The sequence below is a fragment of the Amblyraja radiata genome, chromosome 29 (genome assembly GCF_010909765.2).
Source record: "Amblyraja radiata isolate CabotCenter1 chromosome 29, sAmbRad1.1.pri, whole genome shotgun sequence".
Classification (NCBI taxonomy): Eukaryota; Metazoa; Chordata; class Chondrichthyes; order Rajiformes; family Rajidae; genus Amblyraja; species Amblyraja radiata.
In genome coordinates this window covers 22,326,703-22,348,354 of record NC_045984.1, presented here as the reverse complement: position 1 = coordinate 22,348,354, position 21,652 = coordinate 22,326,703, and the positions used below count along the sequence as shown (strand labels likewise).

General features: G+C 39.4%; 1 protein-coding gene across 10 annotated transcripts in view; it reads right to left on the bottom strand.

The window, feature by feature from the left end:
• unc13a (unc-13 homolog A) overlaps positions 1 to 21,652 on the bottom strand; it is a 169,306-nt gene that overhangs the window by 121,414 nt on the left and 26,240 nt on the right. For 8 of the 10 annotated variants that reach the window (XM_033046858.1, XM_033046865.1, XM_033046856.1 and 5 more), the window contains exons 4-8: positions 15,076 to 15,193; positions 12,291 to 12,414; positions 10,784 to 10,857; positions 8,884 to 8,938; positions 3,084 to 3,119 (exon numbers count right to left, since the gene is read on the bottom strand). In XM_033046858.1, the coding sequence (XP_032902749.1) occupies positions 3,084 to 3,119; positions 8,884 to 8,938; positions 10,784 to 10,857; positions 12,291 to 12,414; positions 15,076 to 15,193 (407 nt within the window). The remainder of the gene's footprint in view (positions 1 to 3,083; positions 3,120 to 8,883; positions 8,939 to 10,783; positions 10,858 to 12,290; positions 12,415 to 15,075; positions 15,194 to 21,652) is intronic. The other 2 variants (XM_033046861.1, XM_033046864.1) reach the window with 1 other exon arrangement.

The following is a 21,652-nucleotide window of genomic DNA, read 5'->3' as shown; positions in this document are numbered from 1 at the left end:
GTTAATTTCTGTAAGGTGTCCTTGAGACTTTGAAAGGCGCCCGCAAATAAAATTTATTATTATTATTATTATTATGTTTGGCACGAACATTGTGGGCCGAAGGGGCATTCCTGTGCTGTACTGATCCCCGAGTCAAATGGAGACCTTATTGCAGACCCTCAGACTATCTTAGATTGGACTTTATCTTGCACTTTATTCCCTTTATCATATATCTCTACACTGTGAATGGCTCGACTGTAATCATGTACTGTCTTTTCACTGATTGGTTAGCATGCAACAAAAGCTTTTCACTGTACACGTGACAATAAACTAAAGGATAGGTGCAGCAACAGTCTGACTTTATTGACAATTAGGCTTCAGTTGATTTAGTGCTTAACACTGGCCCCAGGACCCTGAGAGCCTCTGACAGGAATCAAGGCAAAAAATTCTGACAAAAGTCTATGAGGCTTTTCAAATATTTTTGAAATCATTGATATCCAAAGACATATAAAAAACAGAAATAGTTTGAACGGGTTAAAATGACAACATTCTAATAAAATGTATTTAAAACAATGTGCTCTGATCTCTATTTCAGATGCCGTGCCCCTTTGTATTCTCACTCTCCCTCTATCTCTATTTTCATCCATCTATCAATCAGATGACTCCAACTCCATCAACAACTCATCATCAGGAATCTTTATCCACCCTATCAGAGAAAGTCCCTTTGTATTTCCCATCCCTCCTCCACCCTTCTTGCAACTGAAAACTACGGTAATTTGTTTTCTCTTTCCCAATTCTAATAAATGACTTTTGATCTGAAGCATTATACCCGTGTTTCTCTTTCCTGTTGAATGTTTCCAGATTTTCTATTTTCATTTCAGATTTCCAGCTCCTGCAGTTTTTTTATTTCCAATTTCTTTCTTGAACCTAAACTTTTTTTTCTGTTATTGTTTTATTTACTATTGCACTAAACTATTGTAAAGAGTCTGCCAACCACTTCTCTATCCATGTCAGCACTCTATCACCAATACCATGTGCCCTAATTCTGCCCACTAATCTCCTATGTGGGACCTTATCAAATGCTTTCTGAATGTTCTATATTCAGCTTTCAGAGTACTATGTACAATCCACAAAAATATTTCTTCCCAGTATATTGTATAGAAGTTACCCACTCAAAAAAATTGTTTATTAGACACTGTGCCTGTCACAAAAAAAGTAATGGAACCATGGTAATGAAGAATGATGATAAGGGAATTAGCTAAAAAATGTGAATGAAAGCTGAATTTCACACTCAACCATAATTTCAGGTGGATTGATTGTGGGAATTCATCAACCAGGCATGAATCTTAATTGTCCAAATGCCCTTGATGCAAGATAAAATATTCAAGATGGTTTCAATTATGAAGGGATTGGTGCAGGTTCATAAATAAATAGACTACTTTTGATTACGGGCAAGTTTTAGGTCGCAGAAATATTATCAGAAGAAGTTAAAGTATTGGCATTTGCTTTCAGAATAAAACATAGATGGACCATGCTTTGTGCATTTGGGATCTGGATATTTCATGAACTAGCTAAAAATTTAATCTCAGCAGATTTAAAAAAAAATGAAGTAACAAGGATGACTGATGAACGTATTATAGTTGCTAGTTTAGATGGATATTCAATATTTGTTTTTGATCAAATGCCACTAATAGATCTGCTGGAAATGTTAATGCCCAAAAGTAAGGAAGTAAGGGTTGGACTCAGGCTTTAAGAGCTGTAAGCAACCACTGTTCTAGCAGCTGGACTATTCGTCCATTGAATTATAAGATTGCTCTTTCCCAATGCTTAGCATTAAACCTATGGAAAAGTGACATTTGAAAATATCTCTTCTTACATCCAGAAGTTGTCACTGTGAGTTATGCTCAATTTCTCATTTACAAATTATAATTTGCCATGTGTATAATTAACGATAATTAACTGCAACCTACTACGTTAACAAACTCATCCACCATGTGTAGAGATAAATATCTCCTAAAAAGTTATCGTAATTAGTTTCTTACGTCACATATTTATTTTTTAATGTAGGAGGCCTTTCAACCCATCGAGTTCTCAGAACATTCCCAATTAATCACATTGTTGCACTTATTTCCTTGTTCTCCCATCAATTTCAACCAGTGCTTCTATCTTTCATCTTTTGCTGAAGCAATTTACAGTGACCACATGAAATTAAACTAAAACTCCCTTCAAACAATTGCCGGTGATATGATACTATTACTGAAACTATTTTCCCGAAAATGGTTGGAAAGAATGATCTTCAGAATGAAATAACTATTTAACTACATGTCCTGAATAAAAAAGATTAAAAGATAAGTAATTTACTTGTGTATAATGCAATTTCTTTAAAAACTTTCAACATCTTGCAATTGTTCAGATAATTAAAAGTTCAATATCACAAAACTGAAATCACTTAAGTGCCTGCATTTATACACGCACGCATACACATCCGTGCACGTGTACACACACACACACAAAGACAGAAAATACTCAGCAGTTCAAGCAGCATCTGTGGAGAGCAATCCATGATCTTTCAACAGAATCATCAACCCGAAATATTAGCTCTCCCCACAGACCCTACTTGTTGGAGATACCCAAGTATCTCCAACATCTGTAATGTTTTGCTTTGGCATATTACATTACTTTACTTCAAATATCAAGGCATATTTAATTATATGCCACAGAACTATTTGAAACAATGTGTGTGATCAATATAGCTAATTTTGATTAATAAAATAATTTTGACTAATTAGGAAACAAAAATGATCAACATTTATGTTATCTTGTATTTAATAATGATAATGTATAATCTCAATATTTGTTCTTTAGGTTATTCAATTTCCTTGCAGTTAAAGCCAAATTATATAATGCTTGTGTAAAGAATATGTGGTGCAAAGCTTGTTAAAACAAAAAAAGTAGCCTGGTCTATCAACCTCATTCTGTATCATAAAATCTGTTGACCTGTTAAAAACGTTATTTACTCACTGAACACGATAATCTATATTTGACTGAATTTGCAGTCTAATAATAGATATATTGTCAGTAAGAAGCAACAAATAATTACATACTTTGATTTTCTGCCCAGCCGAAATAGCTCCAGTTGCCTGTGGGGTAATAAAGGATAGCAAACAATTAAAAAAAACTACATCACAATGATGACTAACTAAGCAATAAAAGCAGGTAGTCGTGTTATCAAACTTACATCACCACTCAAAAATGTTTTTCTTCCTAGGTTTTATTTTGAAACCTACAGTGGCTTGCAAAAGTATTCATACCCCTTGAACTTTTCCACATTTTGTCACGTTACAACCACAAATGTAAATGTATTTTATTGGGATTTTATGTGATAGACCAACACAAAGTGGCGCATAATTGTGAAGTGGAAGGAAAATGATACATGATTTTCAAATTTTTTTACAAATAAAAAACTGAAAGGTGTGGCGTGCAAAAGTATTCAGCCCCCTTTACTCTGATACCTCTAAATAAAATCCAGTGCAACCAATTGCCTTCAGAAGTCACCTAATTAATAAATAGAGTCCACTTTTGTGTAATCTAATCTCAGTATAAATACAGCTGTTCTGTGAAGGCCTCAGAGGTTTGTTAGAGAACATTAGTGAACAAACAGCATCATGAAGCCCAAGGAACACACCAGACAGGTCAGGGATAAAGTTGTGGAGAAGTTTAAAGCAGGGTTAGGTTATAAAAAAATATCCCAAGCTTTGAACATCTCACGGAATACTGTTCAATCCATCATCCGAAAATGGAAAGAGTATGGCACAACTGCAAACCTACCAAGACATGGCCGTCCACCTAAACTGACAGGCCGGGCAAGGAGAGCATTGATCAGAGAAGCAGCCAAGAGGCCCATGGTAACTCTGGAGGAGCTGCAGAGATCCACAGCTCAGGTGGGAGAATCTGTCCACAGGACAACTATTAGTCGTGCACTCCACAAATCGGGCCTTTATGGAAGAGTGGCAAGAAGAAAGCCATTGTTGAAAAAAAGCCATAAGTAGTCCGGTTTGCAGTTTGCCACAAGCCATGTGGGGGACACAGCAAACATGTGGAGGAAGGTGCTCGGGTCAGATGAGACCAAAATTGAAGTTTTTGGCCTAAATGCAAAACGCTATGTGTGGCGGAAAACTAACACTGCACATCACCCTGAACACACCATCCCCACTGTGAAACATGGTGGTGGCAGCATCATGCTGTGGGGATGCTTTTCTTCAGCAGGGACAGGGAAGCTGGTCAGAGTTGATGGGAAGATGGATAGAGCCAAATACAGGGCAATCTTGGAAGAAAACCTGTTAGAGTCTGCAAAAGACTTGAGACTGGGGCGGAGGTTCACCTTCCAGCAGGACAATGACCCTAAACATACAGCCAGAGCTACAATGGAATGGTTTAGAACAAAGCATATTCATGTGTTAGAATGGCCCAGTCAAAGTCCAGACCTAAATCCAAATGAGAATCTCTAGCAAGACTTGAAAATTGCTGTTCACAGACGCTCTCCATCCAATCTGACTGAGCTTGAGCTATTTTGAAAAGAAGAATGGGCAAAAATGTCAGTCTCTAGATGTGCAAAGCTGGTAGAGACATACCCCAAAAGACTTGCAGCTGTAATTGCAGCGAAAGGTGGTTCTACAAAGTATTGACTCAAGGGGGCTGAATACTTTTGCACGCCACACTTTTCAGTTTTTTATTTGTAAAAAAAATTGAAAACCATGTATCATTTTCCTTCCACTTCACAATTATGCACCACTTTGTGTTGGTCTATCACATAAAATCCCAATAAAATACATTTACGTTTGTGGTTGTAACGTGACAAAATGTGGAAAAGCTCAAGGGGTATGAATACTTTTGCAAGCCACTGTATGCAAATGAGTTCCCTTGTCCTTAAAATGTTAAATTGAGTGGTTCATTAACTTTTATTTACTGAGGGGGATTGCCTATTTGTGACACACTAAGCTTACATTGTAAACTACTGGAAGAACTCAGGACTGTTACAGGGTCTCGACCTCAAATATCGACCATCGTGTTGCCTCCACAGATGCTGCTTGATCCCTAGTATTCTTCAAGAAGTTTCTTTTTTTGCTCAAGACTCCATAATCTGAAGTCTCTTGTGTCTCCTAGCTTACATTTATTTCTTGCATCCCTGATGTACCTTCTATTTTATGTTAGTTTTTAATATTCCCTTATATTGGTTATGCTCTGGAAACAGACATGTAGAGAGGAAATATCAGATATTGGCATAAAAATGTGTTTCTAACACTAAGCTTCAAATAGGAGCCTAGACCTTTTATGTTTTGCTAATGAATTGCTTCAAAATTCATTTTGGTGATATATTAAAGCATTGCAGAATGTAATAAATAAGAAGGGGGCTCCTGTTTTTACAGACATCATTTTTAATGTAATTTTTTGATAGGTAAAATAAAGCAGAGCTGCTTTTTCAGGACTGGTGTTCATTCACCAAAGCATTAAACTATCCAAGCTGCAGAGAAAGCACCCCTTGAAAGCAATTTTCTCTCGTGCAACATTTAGAATGTTACCAGTTTCATAGCCTATCAATTATGACTGTAGAAAATAAAAAAGATAATTGACTTGAGGCATATTTCCCACCCTCATAGTCCTCATCAATGTGGCTGGCAGTATCTTGCGAAGAGTAAGCAACAAAATTACTTGAAAATGCTACTTAAACACTGTGGCTGAAGGATAGTTTTTCTGCTCTGTGTCAATTCCCTTCCCAAACCTCCAATGCACGAATTGCTACTCAGAGAAGAAGAAACTTCACAATTCCCATAAAATATTCATGCAATGACTGCCACCTTTCATTTTTGCAACTGCATGAGCCTCAGCTACCTCAGTTCATTATTTCAATTTTTGAATTTGATATGGGGGGAATAATTGATACCCGAACTCCAAGGTTTAAAAATCCAAGTACACCCCAATGATCAACTCCTGTTTGAAGAAAGGTCTAACTACTAAGTTGCAGAGATCTGATGAGATAAATGTGATTTCTCTCCCTCCCTCGCACTCTTGTAACTGTATACAATTTGCATACTAGCTAATCCATTCGAATTGGCTGTGCAGTTTCTGAAAACAGGTTGATCACGGCAACCATGTTAGAAAGCATGACACCAGTTGCTGCAGCATCACTCAGAGAACAGAGGCAAATAGCTACACTTCACAGGTATATATCCAAGAGTCAGTCAAGTCATTTTCTTCTCTCAAACAAAAACCCAGCATCTGGAGATTAGGTTGGATCCACTGGCCCAATCAGTGCACACAAACACAAACTCGAAACTCAAAAGATAGCAAATATACTGACTGTGATGTCAATCTAACCCAATCTCATTTGTCTGCATATGGTCCATATTCCTCTATTGCCTGGCTGCTCATGTGTCTGTCTAAATGCCTTAAACATTGTCGTAAACATTGCTATAATATCTGCTTCTACCAGCTCCCCTGGTAGCATATTGCAGCAACCTACCACTCCTGTGTTTTCATTGAAACCTTGCAAATTTTCTTTAAACATCAATTCTCTGGGACCACAAGCAAAAATGGAGATTTCCCCACATGTGCCCTCTTTAGTCACCATCCTTATGTTTACCCAACTGCATTGTGTGGGTGTTTTGGTGAAAGTCATTACAACATTGCAATGCCAAGACTACTGATCCAGTATGTGTCAGCCTTTTTAGTTTAACACACACTTTTCTTTCCAGTCAAGATGTAAAAAATTGCCAGAAGTGATATTCAACTGAGATGAGATTAAATTATTGCATTGTCCTATAATATTACATCACTCACGGTCAAGGCAGACTCCTTCACTTTCTCTGCAATCATGATCAGAATGCTTGGAAATGCTGTTAGTAAATAATTCATTCTCTTGCACTTGTCCATGATAATTCTAATCATTGGTTGTACCCTGAGGTATACCATCTGTCTCCAACAGTGCATAGCTTGGAGAACACTTGCCACAGAATCATCATAGCTACCTCTATCATCATGAGCTACTCTATGACTTGTGAAGTATGAGTCACCAGGTGAATAACTACCTATCCAACTCACCTCACTGAGCTGCAAGCAACTGAGCTGTGCATGATATCCACAAATCCTGCTCTCGCAAGGATTCAACCGAGGAATCAACCTCCACCCTCTTCAGTTGGATGTGCAAAAATGTGCATTACTAGTGCCAAGTTCAAATTTGCAAGTTAATGTGACATGATCACATTTCACTTGCTGTTCAAGTGCAGTCAACATGATTCACGGCTGCATACCAATGAACCTCCACAACTCCCCCTTCCGTACCTGCAGAATTTATGATGACCTGCACTTCTTGTTGGAATGAGAGGTAGAGAACAAATGAAATAATAGACCAATGAGCATTTGTAAGGACAGATTGAGGTTGAGGTGGATGCTTAGTTTAGTTTAATTTATTATCATGTGTGCCAAGGTACAGTAAAAAGCTTTTGTGTACATTGGAGAATGTGCAACTGCAATGTCCTATTGTTGCCCTGAATTAATGTGCAGGGCATTACATTCTTGCCTCAGAGTTGACTATTTCTGTGCAGTCCTGGCGAGCCTCCCTCATGCTCCACCCCTTAGTTGAGAAATCATCCAAAAGCAAAATTTCATCCTTAACTACCCAATCTCTTGGATTAACATCCTCCAAAAATCTCTACTCTGCTCTGCTATAATTCTATGATCATCCCCAAATGTAATTTCTCCACCACCATCATCTGTGTGACCAGCCTTAGAGCCCAAAGCTGTTGAATTTATTTCCTTCTCTACTACCTTCTTAAAAACCTATCTCTTGACTAAAATTGCTTAATATTTTTTACATGACTTGGTCAATTTTGTTTGCTAATTGTTCTGAGAAGCAGCTTGGGATGTTTTTGCTAAGTTTAAAGCACAATATCATCAAAGGTTTTGTTGTGCTGTTGTCAGTTTTCAGCTATTACAATAGTGTGCAGTGATTATTTCACCATTACTCTCACCAGAAATTCTGGACTAGAATAATTTATTAACTGGGGAGTCAGGCTCTGGACTATGCAGCAAGAAAAGTGGTCTGCTGTCGTTTCAAAATTAAGATTCAAGTTCAAGACATCAAAAATAATTTAGATCAATACCAGGGTATGATAAACCAATTGCTGATGGCACAAAAATTGAAGAAAGTTCACATAAGGAGATTTCAAAGTGACATGTTTAGTGACCAGGTAAAAATTTGGAACATGGAATATTAAATGGGAAAATACACAATGGCATATTTTAGCAGGACCATTTCTGTTGTATGCAATTCTATGATTCCAACCCAATGACACTATGAAAGATAAAAACCATTGTACTTAAATAGTGAGAGCCTGCAGAATTCTGAGGTGCAGAAGGATCTGGTGCCCTGGCGCATGATTTGCAAAAGGCTAGAATGTAGATAGAGCAAATAATTAGGAAAACTAACATTATGCAATCCTTTATTGCTGAAATGTTATGCTTCAATTATATAGGACATTGCGAGATCGCATTTAAACCACTGTGTACAAGACCAATCTCTTTAAGGGAGAATATGCAGGTTTGTAGGTTAATTAACCTCTACAAATTGCTCCTACTGTATAGGGAGTGGATACAAAAATGGGATAACATAGAATTGAATGGCTGAGAAAAAGAGACTCCAATATCAAGATAAATGAGGAAACATTTGCTCTTGGCGTCATGTATCTTTGGAAACCTATTTCTCAAAGACAGTGGAGGCAGAGTTTTAAATTTGTTTTTAAAAGACAAGCAATGTGTGTAGGGGGGGGGGGGGGGGAGCAGCAGATTAAAGGTTAACATTAATAGTTAGACTTAAATACAAATTTTTTAAACTTTGGTCATACTTACAACATTGAGAGCCCGGAATAGGTAAAGGCCTTTCCCCCTCCTCTTGGAATGCATACTAATTGAAACATCAATTAATTCATACATCAATATTACAAGTCACATAATTTGCAGCTGTAATATTTCGAATTTGTCTTTATTTTGCATTTACAGTATTGGAGTTTCACATAATGGCACCAACTCTGTTACTGTCTCCGAATTACCCAGATTTTACAAAGGAACATTCTCTTCTCATAGAAACATAGAAAATAGGTGCAGGAGTAAGCCATTCGGCCCTTCGAGCCTGCACCGCCATTCAATATGATCATGGCTGATCATCCAACTCAATATCCCGTACCTGCCTTCTCTCCATACCCCCTGATCCCTTTAGCCACAAGGGCCACATCTAACTCCCTCTTAAATATAGCCAATGAACTGGCCTCAACTACCTTCTGTGGCAGAGAGTTCCAGAGATTCACCACTCTCTGTGTGAAAAAAGTTTTTCTCATCTTGGTCCTAAAGGATTTCCCCTCTATCCTTAAGCTGTGACCCCTTGTCCTGGACTTCCCCAACATCGGGAACAATCTTCCTGCATCTTGCCTGTCTAACCCCTTAAGAATTTTGTAAGTTTCTATTAGATCCCCCCTCATTCTCCTAAATTCTACCGAGTACAAGCCGAGTCTATCCAGTCTTTCTTCATATGAAAGTCCTGACATCCCAGGAATCAGTCTGGTGAACCTTCTCTGCACTCCCTCTATGGCAATAATGTCCTTCCTCAGATTTGGAGACCAAAACTGTACGCAATACTCCAGGTGTGGTCTCACCAAGACCCTGTACAACTGCAGTAGAACCTCCCTGCTCCTATACTCAAATCCTTTTGCTATGAAAGCTAACATACCATTCGCTTTCTTCACTTCCTGCTGCACCTGCATGCCTACTTTCAATGACTGGTGTACCATGACGCCCAGGTCTCGTTGCATCTCCCCTTTTCCTAATCGGCAACCATTTAGATAATAGCTGCCTCACTCGCATTTTGTAGGCTTCTGAACGTAATCCTTCATAAAGCAGAAAATGCTGTAAACACTCAGCAGGTCAGCGAGCACCTGCAGAGAAACAATGTTTCAAGTTGATAGACTTCATCAGAACAGGACTGCAGATTATATCTGATCACCTGAGTATTTTCAAGATGTTCTGCTTTTATTCCAGACTTCCAGCATCCACCATACATTGCTTTCACTAATATAGCATGCTTAGAACGTGAAATTAAGTTTGGAGAAAAATACAATCTTTTTTAAGATGGTATTAAAATACAGAACTAAAGAGATTGAGCAAAAGATTTAAGAAACCGTTTTAATTTCTCTAATACAAACTAATGTTTAAAGGAATAAAATTGCATGTTTAGTTATTTAAAAGCAAATCTTGTTTCCCATAATGGTTAAAAACTCATGTAAAACATATTGTAAGAGGCATAAATTTTACTGGAGTCTTCAGTGGGAAATCAATGGGCAAGTAACCTCTCTGTATTTAAATGCAGATGCTGATGATAGATGCTACTGCTCAACTTACCATTTTAGTAAAGAGAACAAACTCCCCAATGCCATGAAGATTTTGCAAGGAAAATTTAATAAAATAGTACAATAATTCAAACTAAACAAGGATATTATTTTTAGCACACCAAAATCTTACACTCTGGCAAATTTTAAATTTGTATGTTTATCAACATGACGCAAAGATGCTTGTACACAAAATCATAATTAAAAATCTGTAAAATGTTGTGTACTGTTGGATCCAAATATTTAATCCTGATCATAAATTGCTGTAATTCCAGGATTACATTTTTTTTTAAATGGTGAGCATCTAAAATGCAATATCATTCAAATGTTGTACAGTTAATACACCAATAATGCCCGTTATTAACACTTACATCATCGTGATCTCGCATCGCATTCAGCTGTTCTAATTTTTTAGCCCAGTATCGTGCTTCTTCTTCTGGGATATCTGCAATGGAAAGTACATTTCTTCATACATATTTAAAGTAACATCTTAACTAGAAAACAAAATGAAATGAAGCAACTTCACAACACCAACAACACTTTATGCGATTATCATTTGAAAAGTCTAAATCTGTTGTACAATTTCACTCATATTATTCCGTCCAACAATTAAACTAGGTGCAGTTAAATCTCATTACACAGAACACAATGTTTCTTCATTATTCTGTGCAGTTGGCAATAACTTTTATTGCAGACATTACAGTATTTTAAGGTCTCTAAACTGCTCACAAGATGTGCAAGAAACATTTTGTTTTTCACGTGAATTTGTAATAGGTTCAGTTATTTATTGACCTGTCGTTATTTACTTCATCAATAATTGCTATTCCAAAGTGCCGTCTGATTCCCCAATGATGTTGTCATGAATATATGCAGAGATATAGATTTTAAGGTGTCTTCAATTTGATCAATTTTAGCAGCATTTTTTGCTTTAGTCACCAAACTAAAACAATTGAAAGATAGCACATACCCTGGTATAGTGCCTAATCATTCTCATCCTAAATAGTCCATCTGTTTATCAGCTCTTCACATTGTTCCTGCTATGACTGTATGCACCCTACTAATTTTGCTAGTCAGCACGATTCCCTCACACCAAAATATCAATTTCTGAAATTTAATATGGTGTTGATGTTGAATAGCAGCAATTATTCCCTTTCATTATGACTCTGAAAATGTGTTTTTGTCTCATAAAATTAACATTTTCTGGTCTACACTGTATTAGTTATTTGCCTTAATAAACCTGTGAAGAAAATTAACCTGAATAGGTTGGGATCAAATGGGGTAACATATTGAGGTGGTATAAAGGTATTCAAGCAGTCAAACAATTGATGAATAGTAGTGAAGCACAACAAAAATCTTGACCATTGAACTTAAAATATTGGAAACTTATTTTCATGCTAACGTAAATTCTGAATATTTTTAAAATCAGTAATGCTTATCCACTCGGCTGAAATCCATATAATTTAGAACTATTCTTACAATTCTCCCAATTGTAAGTTGTTGTCTAATATGTTTTACTTCCAAACATAAATACTAAAATATGCACTACCCAAGCATAGAGTAATTTGGTCACAATAAAGTGTTCAACATGAAGAAAATAACCTGCAATAGAAATTGCCAAAGAAGACAAACCAATACCAAGAATCTGATTCATTTAATAATGTTATTAAATATTAATTATTTTAAGTGGTCAGTAAATGTTTGGGTGTCAATGTCATTAATAATTATCATTTTTAACAGCACAGATAGTAATAAAAAAAATAAAAACAAGAGTGTTTAAAAAAAGTATAGTTTAGAGAAGCAACCACTTTGTGTTCATGTGAAAGGTGATAAGTATAAATCAACCTTAATGAGACAAAGAAAGAAAAAAACGAAACCTACCAAGTGGTAATTCAAATCGAGTATCCAACAAAATCCTGTGAAATGTTGGGTCTTTTGTTCCACAGATTTCATTGTCTGTCATTATGACCTCTGAATCAAGAGTCAACCATTCACCAGGTCCCTCCTTCAAAGAGAAAGTGGAAAGCAAGTGATTGATAGCGAAAGATGACACAACACAAAATGGAAGCTACAGTTTGGTTTTGAATTTGCAGTTTAGAAGGTACAGAGAATCTTAAGGGAAGAATTATTCATTACAGCTGATCCATGGCATGCATTTACCTATATAATAAAGTACAAAGAATAGGCAGCTGAGAATGTAGGACCCCTTCAAAATTGAAATAATCCCAAATCAATTTCCAACATTGTACCTTTACAAAAATGGACACTGTTTTCAGCCAGCGTATCATTTATCATATAATTAATATATTATGATTTTTTTTCCTGAAAATATTTCATTTGACTTAATCTGGTTAATTTATCCAAAGTATTGCAGCATTATACCATCACAATTATGAATTGAATGTTTTATTTATTAATAACCAACACCTACTTAAAAACATAATTGCTCTTCAAAACCGGAATAGTTTGTGCTATTTACTGAAGAACTGCACCACTCAGGAGATTCCATTTTAAAATGATCAGGGATGGAGTCAAGGAGGAAGGTAAAGGGACAGGTGTTGCATCTCCTGCAGTTGCAGGGAAGTACCTGGGGAGGGGATGGTTTGGGTGGGAAGGGACGAGTTGACCAGGGAGTTTTCGGTGGGAACGGTCTCTGCGGAAAGCAGAAAGGGGTGGAGATGGGAAGATGTGGCAGATTAATGCTGTATGCAATGGCTGATGGGGTGGAAGGCGAGGACAAGGGGGACTCTGTCCTTGTTATGAAATGGGGGAGGGGGAGTAAGAGCGGAGCTGTGGGATATCGAGGAGACCCTAGCCTCATCTATAAAGGAAGAGGGGAAACCCCGTTTCCTAAAGAATGAGGATCTCCGATGCCCTGGTATGGAACACCTCATCCTGGGCGCAGATGGGACAGAGTTTACAATTATCGAATTAGAGATGTAATTAGAGATTAGAGATTGGGAAGCTTTAGACCACATAGATTGGCCACAACAAATTAACAGTAAGATTGTGGAGGATTGTGGAGGATTTTTCATGGAATATATAAGAGATGGTTTTCCAAAAAGGAACCAAGGAAGCAGCAAGCTGTTTAGATCTCATTTTGCCTAATGAAGAAAGATTAGTTGAAGATTTAGTAGTTAAAACTCCTATTGGGAACAATAATCATAATAGGATAGGAAGCAATTTAGTTCAATCTGAAACCAGGGTCTTAAATCTGAAGAAAGCAAACAACAAAAGCATGAGGCATAAATTGGCAATGGAAGATAGGAAAGCTACATTAAGTAGTACAGTTAGCAAACAATCTCTAATTTTAGAAATATACAAGTTACAGAGAGCTAAACAAGATAAACAGCTATAGCTATCAAGGGAGGTTTAAAATAATATTATTTCTTCTATGATAATTTAGGATTTAAGTTAATACATCTGTATTTTATTTCAGGTACTAGTGTTGGTGCATTTTAAAAATTCTTCAGTCTAAAATGCAGCCAATTTTTACACTAAACCAATGGGAAATACTTCCTTGATTTACAAAATTTAACAAAATGTTTTCATAAATCCTAAACTTTCTGATAATTGAAGAATACCTATACAATATGGAAATGCAATGTTATTTATTATTATTTTAAACCTCCCTTGATAGTTATGGCTGTTTATCTTGTTTAGCTATCTTGCCTATCTGCTTTGTAAGAAAGTATAAAAAACAGACTTTTTGTTAAAAGATGCCAAGAAACTTGAAAATTGCAGAGGAATGTAGATGTCCTAGCATTCAAATCAATTAAAGTTATCAGGCAAGTTTACCAAGGTTTAGAAAGGCAAATTATGCGTTAATTACAAGAACACAGCCATCTTGCTCCAAATATTTTGAGGTCTCGGTGGGTCGACACTAAAAGCTGGAGTAACTCAGCGGGTCGGACAGCATCTCTGGAGAAAAGGAATAGGTGACGTTTCAAGTCGTGACCCTTCCTCAAACTTTCAGTCCCGGTGGGAACTGAAAGACTATGTATAAGTTTTCCCTCCCTGAACAAGGAAAGACATTGCAATAGTGGGAATGCTGCAAACATTTAGCCAGATTAATTTTTTAGGTGAAGATCAAAACAAAACTGCAAATGCTGAAATAGAAAATGCTGTAATGCACGCTGAAGACATCTGCCTTTACAACATCACCTATGCGACAAGTTCACTGTATCTAAATTGTCATAGATAGTCTTGCCTCATATGTAATAATGGATAAGCAGAGATTTCCTAAATGAAAGATTATAGAGATCAAATGAGCCATCTTCATTCCAAGCCATCCACCTTCTGAGGTAACTATCCAAAAATAACTGGATAGGGAACAACTTTTGCCATCTTTTTCTGGAGTTAAGTTAAAACATCATATCTGTACTCCCTCTGAACGCTGTATTCCCTCATTCATAACTCTTCCCTTACATCAGTTCAACTGGTTCTGAAAACAATAGAACGTAAGCAGAAAAAACTTGGCATCAAAAAAATCAATTGATTGCAACCTGTGATGTTCTTTCACGAAATTCACAATTTCCCCTTTGTGCTCCTGATACATTCTTCCCCTATCCTTACGTGCAGGTATATGGAGACAGGATATGACACTAGCATGTTAGAAGTGCTGATTGAGGGTTAGGACAATTAAACATTATTTCAAACTGTTTACCTCATTTGATTGCCGTATACTTCTTAAAGGAATCCACACTGTACCAACCATTGTGTCCCAGATCAATCCTTTGTTCCACACTTCAACAGTCAGGCCTAGGTCTAAACGATTGATTTCACTGTAAAATAAAGGAAATAATTCAGTATAATAACATAATATTTAAATTAAGGATAAAATTGATATAAACTGATTTGAAAAAATAATATTTTAAAAAGTCAGTAAATTATGGTCAGTGCAAAGTGGATGGATCATGTGCCTGTACTGTGTACATTATCATTTTCTATGATTCAGTTTTACTTTCACACTTATAACATCTTCCATATTGCAACAACTCTCGGTTTTTCCTCAGTCACCCATTTCCCCAACTAAAAGCAATAGTTGTTTTTCAAACAAAAAGCATTAATTATTTTGAAAAATCCTATTGAATCTCTTTTGTCCCCATGCTAATAGGACATTAGAATGTAATGAAAATAAAGGGGGAGGTGGGGAACAGGCACACGTGAGATTATACTTGAGCAAATCCTAATACCAGCATGGCATCAGGACAGAAAATCTTACTCTATATTTCTCACAATGCAATACTATTTACATTTCAAACTAGAGTTTTAACATTGGCACACACCACTGAGAGCAACAAGCAGTGGATGAGCCAACTTGGCGTACCCGCATAAAAAGTAATACACATTCACATGAGGAAGCTCGAATGAAGGAATCAAAGAGGAAAAGAGAATCTGGAACATCAAGAACCCCAGGATCTCTACACTCCTGTCTTCTGTGTGAAAGGAACTTTGGAGCCCAGATTGATCTGATCAGCACTCCCGGTATACACAACTCAGCACTTTAAACTAGATGTCATGGTCTTACTCCAGAAGGAGTGAGAACAGCAACAACATAATTTCAAATTACTGTGTTAGCTGCACAATGTTTATTGATATCCTGACGACACCAATCATACGAAACCTGTGTTTTTGTTTTGCTTTCTCAATTGGACTGGTTCTATAATTAATATCCATTCTTTCAAGTGAAGACGGTCATACCATAGTGACAGACTGGTTCTTAGTTTGTACTTCACATTTAACAAACAAATGTACATAGAAACATAGAAACATAGAACATATTTTGCACTGAGCATAAATGCTGCTTTAATACAATACAATACAATACAATACAATACAATACAATTCAATTTATTGTCATTTGGACCCCTTGAGGTCCAAACGAAATGCCGTTTCTGCAGCCATACATTACAAACAAATAGACCCAAGACACAACATAATTTACATAAACATCCATCACATTGCTGTGATGGAAGGCCAAAAAAACTTATCTCTCCACTGCGCTCTCCCCCCCGATGTCAGAGTCAAAGTCAAAGTCAAAGCCCCCGGCGGGCGATGGCGAATTGTCCCGCGGCCATTAAAGCCACGCCGGGTGATGCAAGGCCGCACACCGGGTCTTGGTGTTAGAGCCCCCGGCGCGCGCTCGCAGTCCCGCAGCCATTCCAAGCCGCGCGGGGCGGTGCTGTAAGGCCCCGCTCCAGGAGCTCTTCAACCCCGCAACTCGGGCGGGAGAAGTCGCCGTTGCGGAAGCCCCGAAAAGCGGTCTCCCTCCAGGGACCCGCGGGCTCCCGGTGCCGCCCGCCAAACCCGCAGTTGCAGCCTCCGAATCTCCGGGGGTCGGGTCGCAGCAGCGTCCACCACAGCTCCACCCGCTCTGGACTCGGCCAGCTCCGCGACGGTTAGGTGAGTAGTCGGCACCACAGCCCCCGGTCTTCCTGTTGGAGGCCGCTCCTCGTTGCAGCCCCAACGACAACGGAGACCCGACAAAGAAAAGGTCGGGTCTCCCGTGCAGGGAGAGATTTAAAAGTTACCCCCACCCCCCCCCCCACACCACCCCCTCCCCCCCACACACATACCCCAACAAAAATAACAAAAACTACATAAAAACATAGACATAAAATAATAAAAACGCAGACGGACTGCAGAGGCCGCTGCTGACGAAAGTCGCGCCGCCCAAATCAAATGTACAGCCGAAATATGGCAAGCAGGAGGATTTAAGGTGGCAAACAAGTTATACATGAGCAGAGGAGTGACTATTAAAATTTTTGGATTTGCTCATGTGTTATTTGCATGCTTGTGTAGTACTAGCCCCTCGTGAATAGACAATTCTATATTTAAGGCAAATATCTGCCAGTCTAGCTTTTGGGCAGCCCGAAATGTAACCGAGTTGGCGCTACTGTTTACAGGAGGAGGCGGAGGTAAATGTATTTCTTGTTAGGAAGAGCCTCACCATAGTATGGCAAGTCAGGTGCACTTCCAACTACTAACTGCGGCTTGGATCAGCTCCCACTGCCCTAGATCAATGTCCCGGCACCAATCTAGGCACGTGTCAGGGTTTAAAAAAAAAATATTGAGCCAAATGGCCCAAGCCGCCTTTCAGCTGTTCTATTCCACAGAAGGTGCGATTGCTACAGTTGCGCTAACACATCATTCAGGCCCCTTGTCTAACTTCTGAAGTGAGTGGCAGTCCTGCACTTCGACGAATACAGAGATTTGATGACTGGTCATCCCAACAGGTGCATTTTACTTCTGAACTGAATTTGCAAACTAACTTATCTATATATTACTAAAACTCTGTTCTTGACCGGTTTTGGCGATCTGTGCTGCGATTTCCAAGAGAACGCCGCCACCTACGGCCGTCATTTTTGGCCACCTCGCTCAGAGCCCCCCTCCGCCATATGTGTGCCGAGGGTTTTTCCCGTCGATGAAATATGACAGAGATATTAATGATTTTACAAAATTCCCCATTCTCTCTGCTGCCCCCGCTGTTGGCAGGGGGGAGGGACTATTAAACCAGGAAGTGGTGTGCCTCAATTAGTCTGCAAGCTGGAGGAGGGCAGAAGGTCACGTTTCTCTGAGCTGTGATTAAAATACTGAACACATGTCCACACAACTGTACCCTTAATGTGGTTTGAAAATGAAAATATGGTTAAAGTAAAAAAGCACTGCCTGCAAATGGTTGTTTAGGTTGAAATAAAAAGGCACTCTCTCTCCCCTCCTCTCCTCTTCCCCCCCCCCCCTCCTCTCCTCTTCCCCCCCCCCCTCCTCTCCTCTTCCCCCCCCCTCCTCCTCCTCTCCCCCCTCTCCTCCCCCTCCCCTCACCTCACCCCCCTCTCAGCACACCCCCTCACTCCCCCGCTCTCCTCTCCTCTCCCCCTCTCCTCTCTGCCCCCCCTCTCCTCTCCCCCCCTCCTCTCCATCCCCTCCCCCACCGTCCCTCCCCTAAACCCCCTCCCCTCCACACACCCCTACCCCCTTCCCTCCACCCTCCCTCCCCCTCCCTGCTCCCCACCTCTCCCCCTCCACTCACCTCACCCCCCTCTCATCACACCCTCTCTCCCCCTCCCCCCTCTCCCCCCCTCCCCCTCTCTCTCCCCTCCTCCCCTCCTCCCCTCCCCCACCCTCCCCTAAACCCCCTCCTCTCCACACCCCCTACCCTCTTCGCTCCACCCTCCCCCCTCCCTCCCTGCTCCCCAACTCTCCCCCTCATCCCCCTCTCTCTCCCCCCCTCTCTCTCCTCCCCCCTCACCCACCCTTCCTCTTCTCCTCCTCCCCACCCTCCTCTCCCTCTTGCCCCTCTCTCTGTGTTTCTGTCTCTCTCTCTGTCTCTGCCCCTTCTCTCTCTGCCCTCACTCTCATCCCCCCCCCCCTCTAGATGTGACTGCAAGTTGGGGGCTATGCGTCAGTAGATACGATGGTTATGGGGTAAAAGGAGCAAATTAATAATATTAATATTATATCAAGGGGGGTAATTAGCGTGAGTGCGGGGGGGTGGGGTGGGGATAGTTAGTATGTGTGACGCTGCATGACGCATCCCCCCCCACAACCGCACGTTGGGGGAACAGGCCCAACGGGTCTGCACTTGGTCTAGTTAATTTATAAATGTCAGATTACCTAACTCCTAGAACTGCAACTCTGCATTTGTCTCTCCATGTCCTTGAGGACTTTCTTTGGTGTGCAAACGAGTTTATCCTTTACTCATCTGTGTGCCTCTTAAGTTTAAAATAACCTATCATCAATCTTCATTAACGTAGTACATGCCCAGTGAGCAAGGAGCAAGCTAGTACTTTCAAATCGTGCCGACAGCAAACTGATATCACGATAAGCATCAAGGACAATTCCCAGCACTTGTTTTCCGGTGCATTCAAATGAGCATAAAACGTTGTTTATTTCCCCAATGTGATGCCAAAAGCAATCACATCTGTTTGTGTAGAAGTGAAAAGTATAAGTACGATGGAACTAAATGAACAAATTTCTCAGAACCAAGAACATACACCAGTTTAAAAAGAATTGTCAGCACTAATTGTGTTTGGCTGGGTTCAGTTACAATCCAAGTCAGAATGTAGAAAAGTACAGAACAAGAATAGGCCCTTCGGCCCACCATGTCTGTAACGAATGTGGTGCCAAGACCAACTCATATCTACCTGCGCATAATCCATATCCCTCCATATCGATATGCCCATCCAAAAGTCACTTAAATGCCACTATCATATCTGCCTCAACCACCACCTCTGGCAACAAGTTCCAGGCACTACTCTCTGTGTAAAAAATATGCCTCGCATATCTCCTTTAAACATTGGCTGTTTCACCCTAAAACTATGCCCTCCAGTATTTGAATTTTCCAGGGAAAAAGATTCTGACTTTCAACCCTATCTATGGTTCTCATAATTTTATTTACTTCAACCTGGTCTCCCCACATCCTCCGGCATTCCAGAAAAAACAATCCCAAGTCTGACCAACCTCTCCCTGTAGATAATACCTCCTAATCCAGGCATCATTCTGGCAACCCTCCTCTGAACACTTTCCAAAGCCTCCACGCCCTTCTTGTACCGGAGCGATCAGAACTGCATGCTATACTCCAAACGCGGCCTAACCAAAGTCCTATAAAGTTGCATCATGACTTCCTGACTCTTATACTCAATGACCTGATTTATGAAAGCAGGCATTCCATTTGCCTTCTTTACCACTCTATTTATTTGTGTGGCTCCTTTTGGGGAATTATGGACTTGGACCACATGCTTTCTCTGTTCAAAAGGGAACTGCAGATGCTGGAATATCGAAGGTCTGAAGAAGGGTTTCGGCCCGAAACGTCGCCTATTTCCTTCGCTCCATAGATGCTGCTGCACCCGCTGAGTTTCCCCAGCAATTGTGTGTACCCACATGCTTTCTCTGTTCATTTATGCTGTTAAGGGTCATGCCATGAGTTGTACATTTTCCCCTTACATTCAACCTCCCAAACTACAATACCCCACACTTGCTCAGATCTGCCATTTCTACAATATCCCACCCAAACTCCATCTGCCATTTCTCTGCCCATTTCTGTAGCTGATCTATACTTGAACAGCCTTCTCACAGGAAGTAGAGTATCCAATCACTGTACCACAAAATACAAATGGTACTCTTCTTGGTATTCTTCAAATTACAGTCATTTTCAATGTCAGAAAACTAGCCATCCTTTTCACTCCCCCAAGTATTCTTTCATTTTTTCTCTTTCTTCTCTTCTCAATCCCAATTTAAAACGATCACAAAATAAAACTATCCATGACAGATTTGGTTGTATGTATCTGGATACCAAGACATTTTTGTTTTATGTCCAAAATACAGACAAATATAATTTACTTTCAATCTCATTCTTACAGTATGGTTGCTTTTTAAAAAAAGGTGAACTTTTCATTCAACTTTGAATAATGGTTCAGAGATATGTAGAACAGTGAAGTACACCCTCAAGCATGATTTTCAATGGGAGAGGATGGTGCATTCCCCTGCTTAAAATGTTTAATGGCAACAGCCTCTGAAAAGTAGGTATGTTTGAATATCCAGCTTGTCTTGACATTTCCCCGTAAAATTTGATAAAGTTGTCCCTTCGAAATACGAGATCTTATCTGTGGTATCACCTGTGGAAAACCTTTACTAATCAAAGAAACAAGAGCAAAGGAAACAGTAATCTCTATAAAATATTTCACACTCAGCAAGCCAATATTTTTACTTTGCAATTTCACTTTTACATGAAGCTTTTGACACCACCTTGAGAATCCATGCCCTTCTTATTGCCAGGTGTGGAATCGGCAGATGATGTTTTGGTTTGGGACCCTGCTTCAGACTGATCTGATACCAGCATGGTATTTTCTGGGCCAGTGGGAAAATAATCTAAGAAATAATACCAACTCATAAAATGGATGCTTAACATAGAGCTTCCAAATGTTGCACACAGCCACACATAAAAGCAATTCTCTTGAAATTTTGTAAAAACTCAAAAGATCAGCCGGCTCCTGGTCCAGAAGTATTAATTATTACAATTTAGTGATCTACAAATTATTACTACATAGTTACACATTGAATATAAAATTTCATTCAAAGGTGTGAACAAGGTTGACCCAAAGCCTTACAACGACATAGTATTTGGCATACAAATATATTCATCCCTGCAAATCTAATCACCAACCATAATATGTTAATTAAAAAATAAATATTAGATCTTTGCTTTAGCGAGATTGCTTTTACATTCTCATTTTGTGGTATTG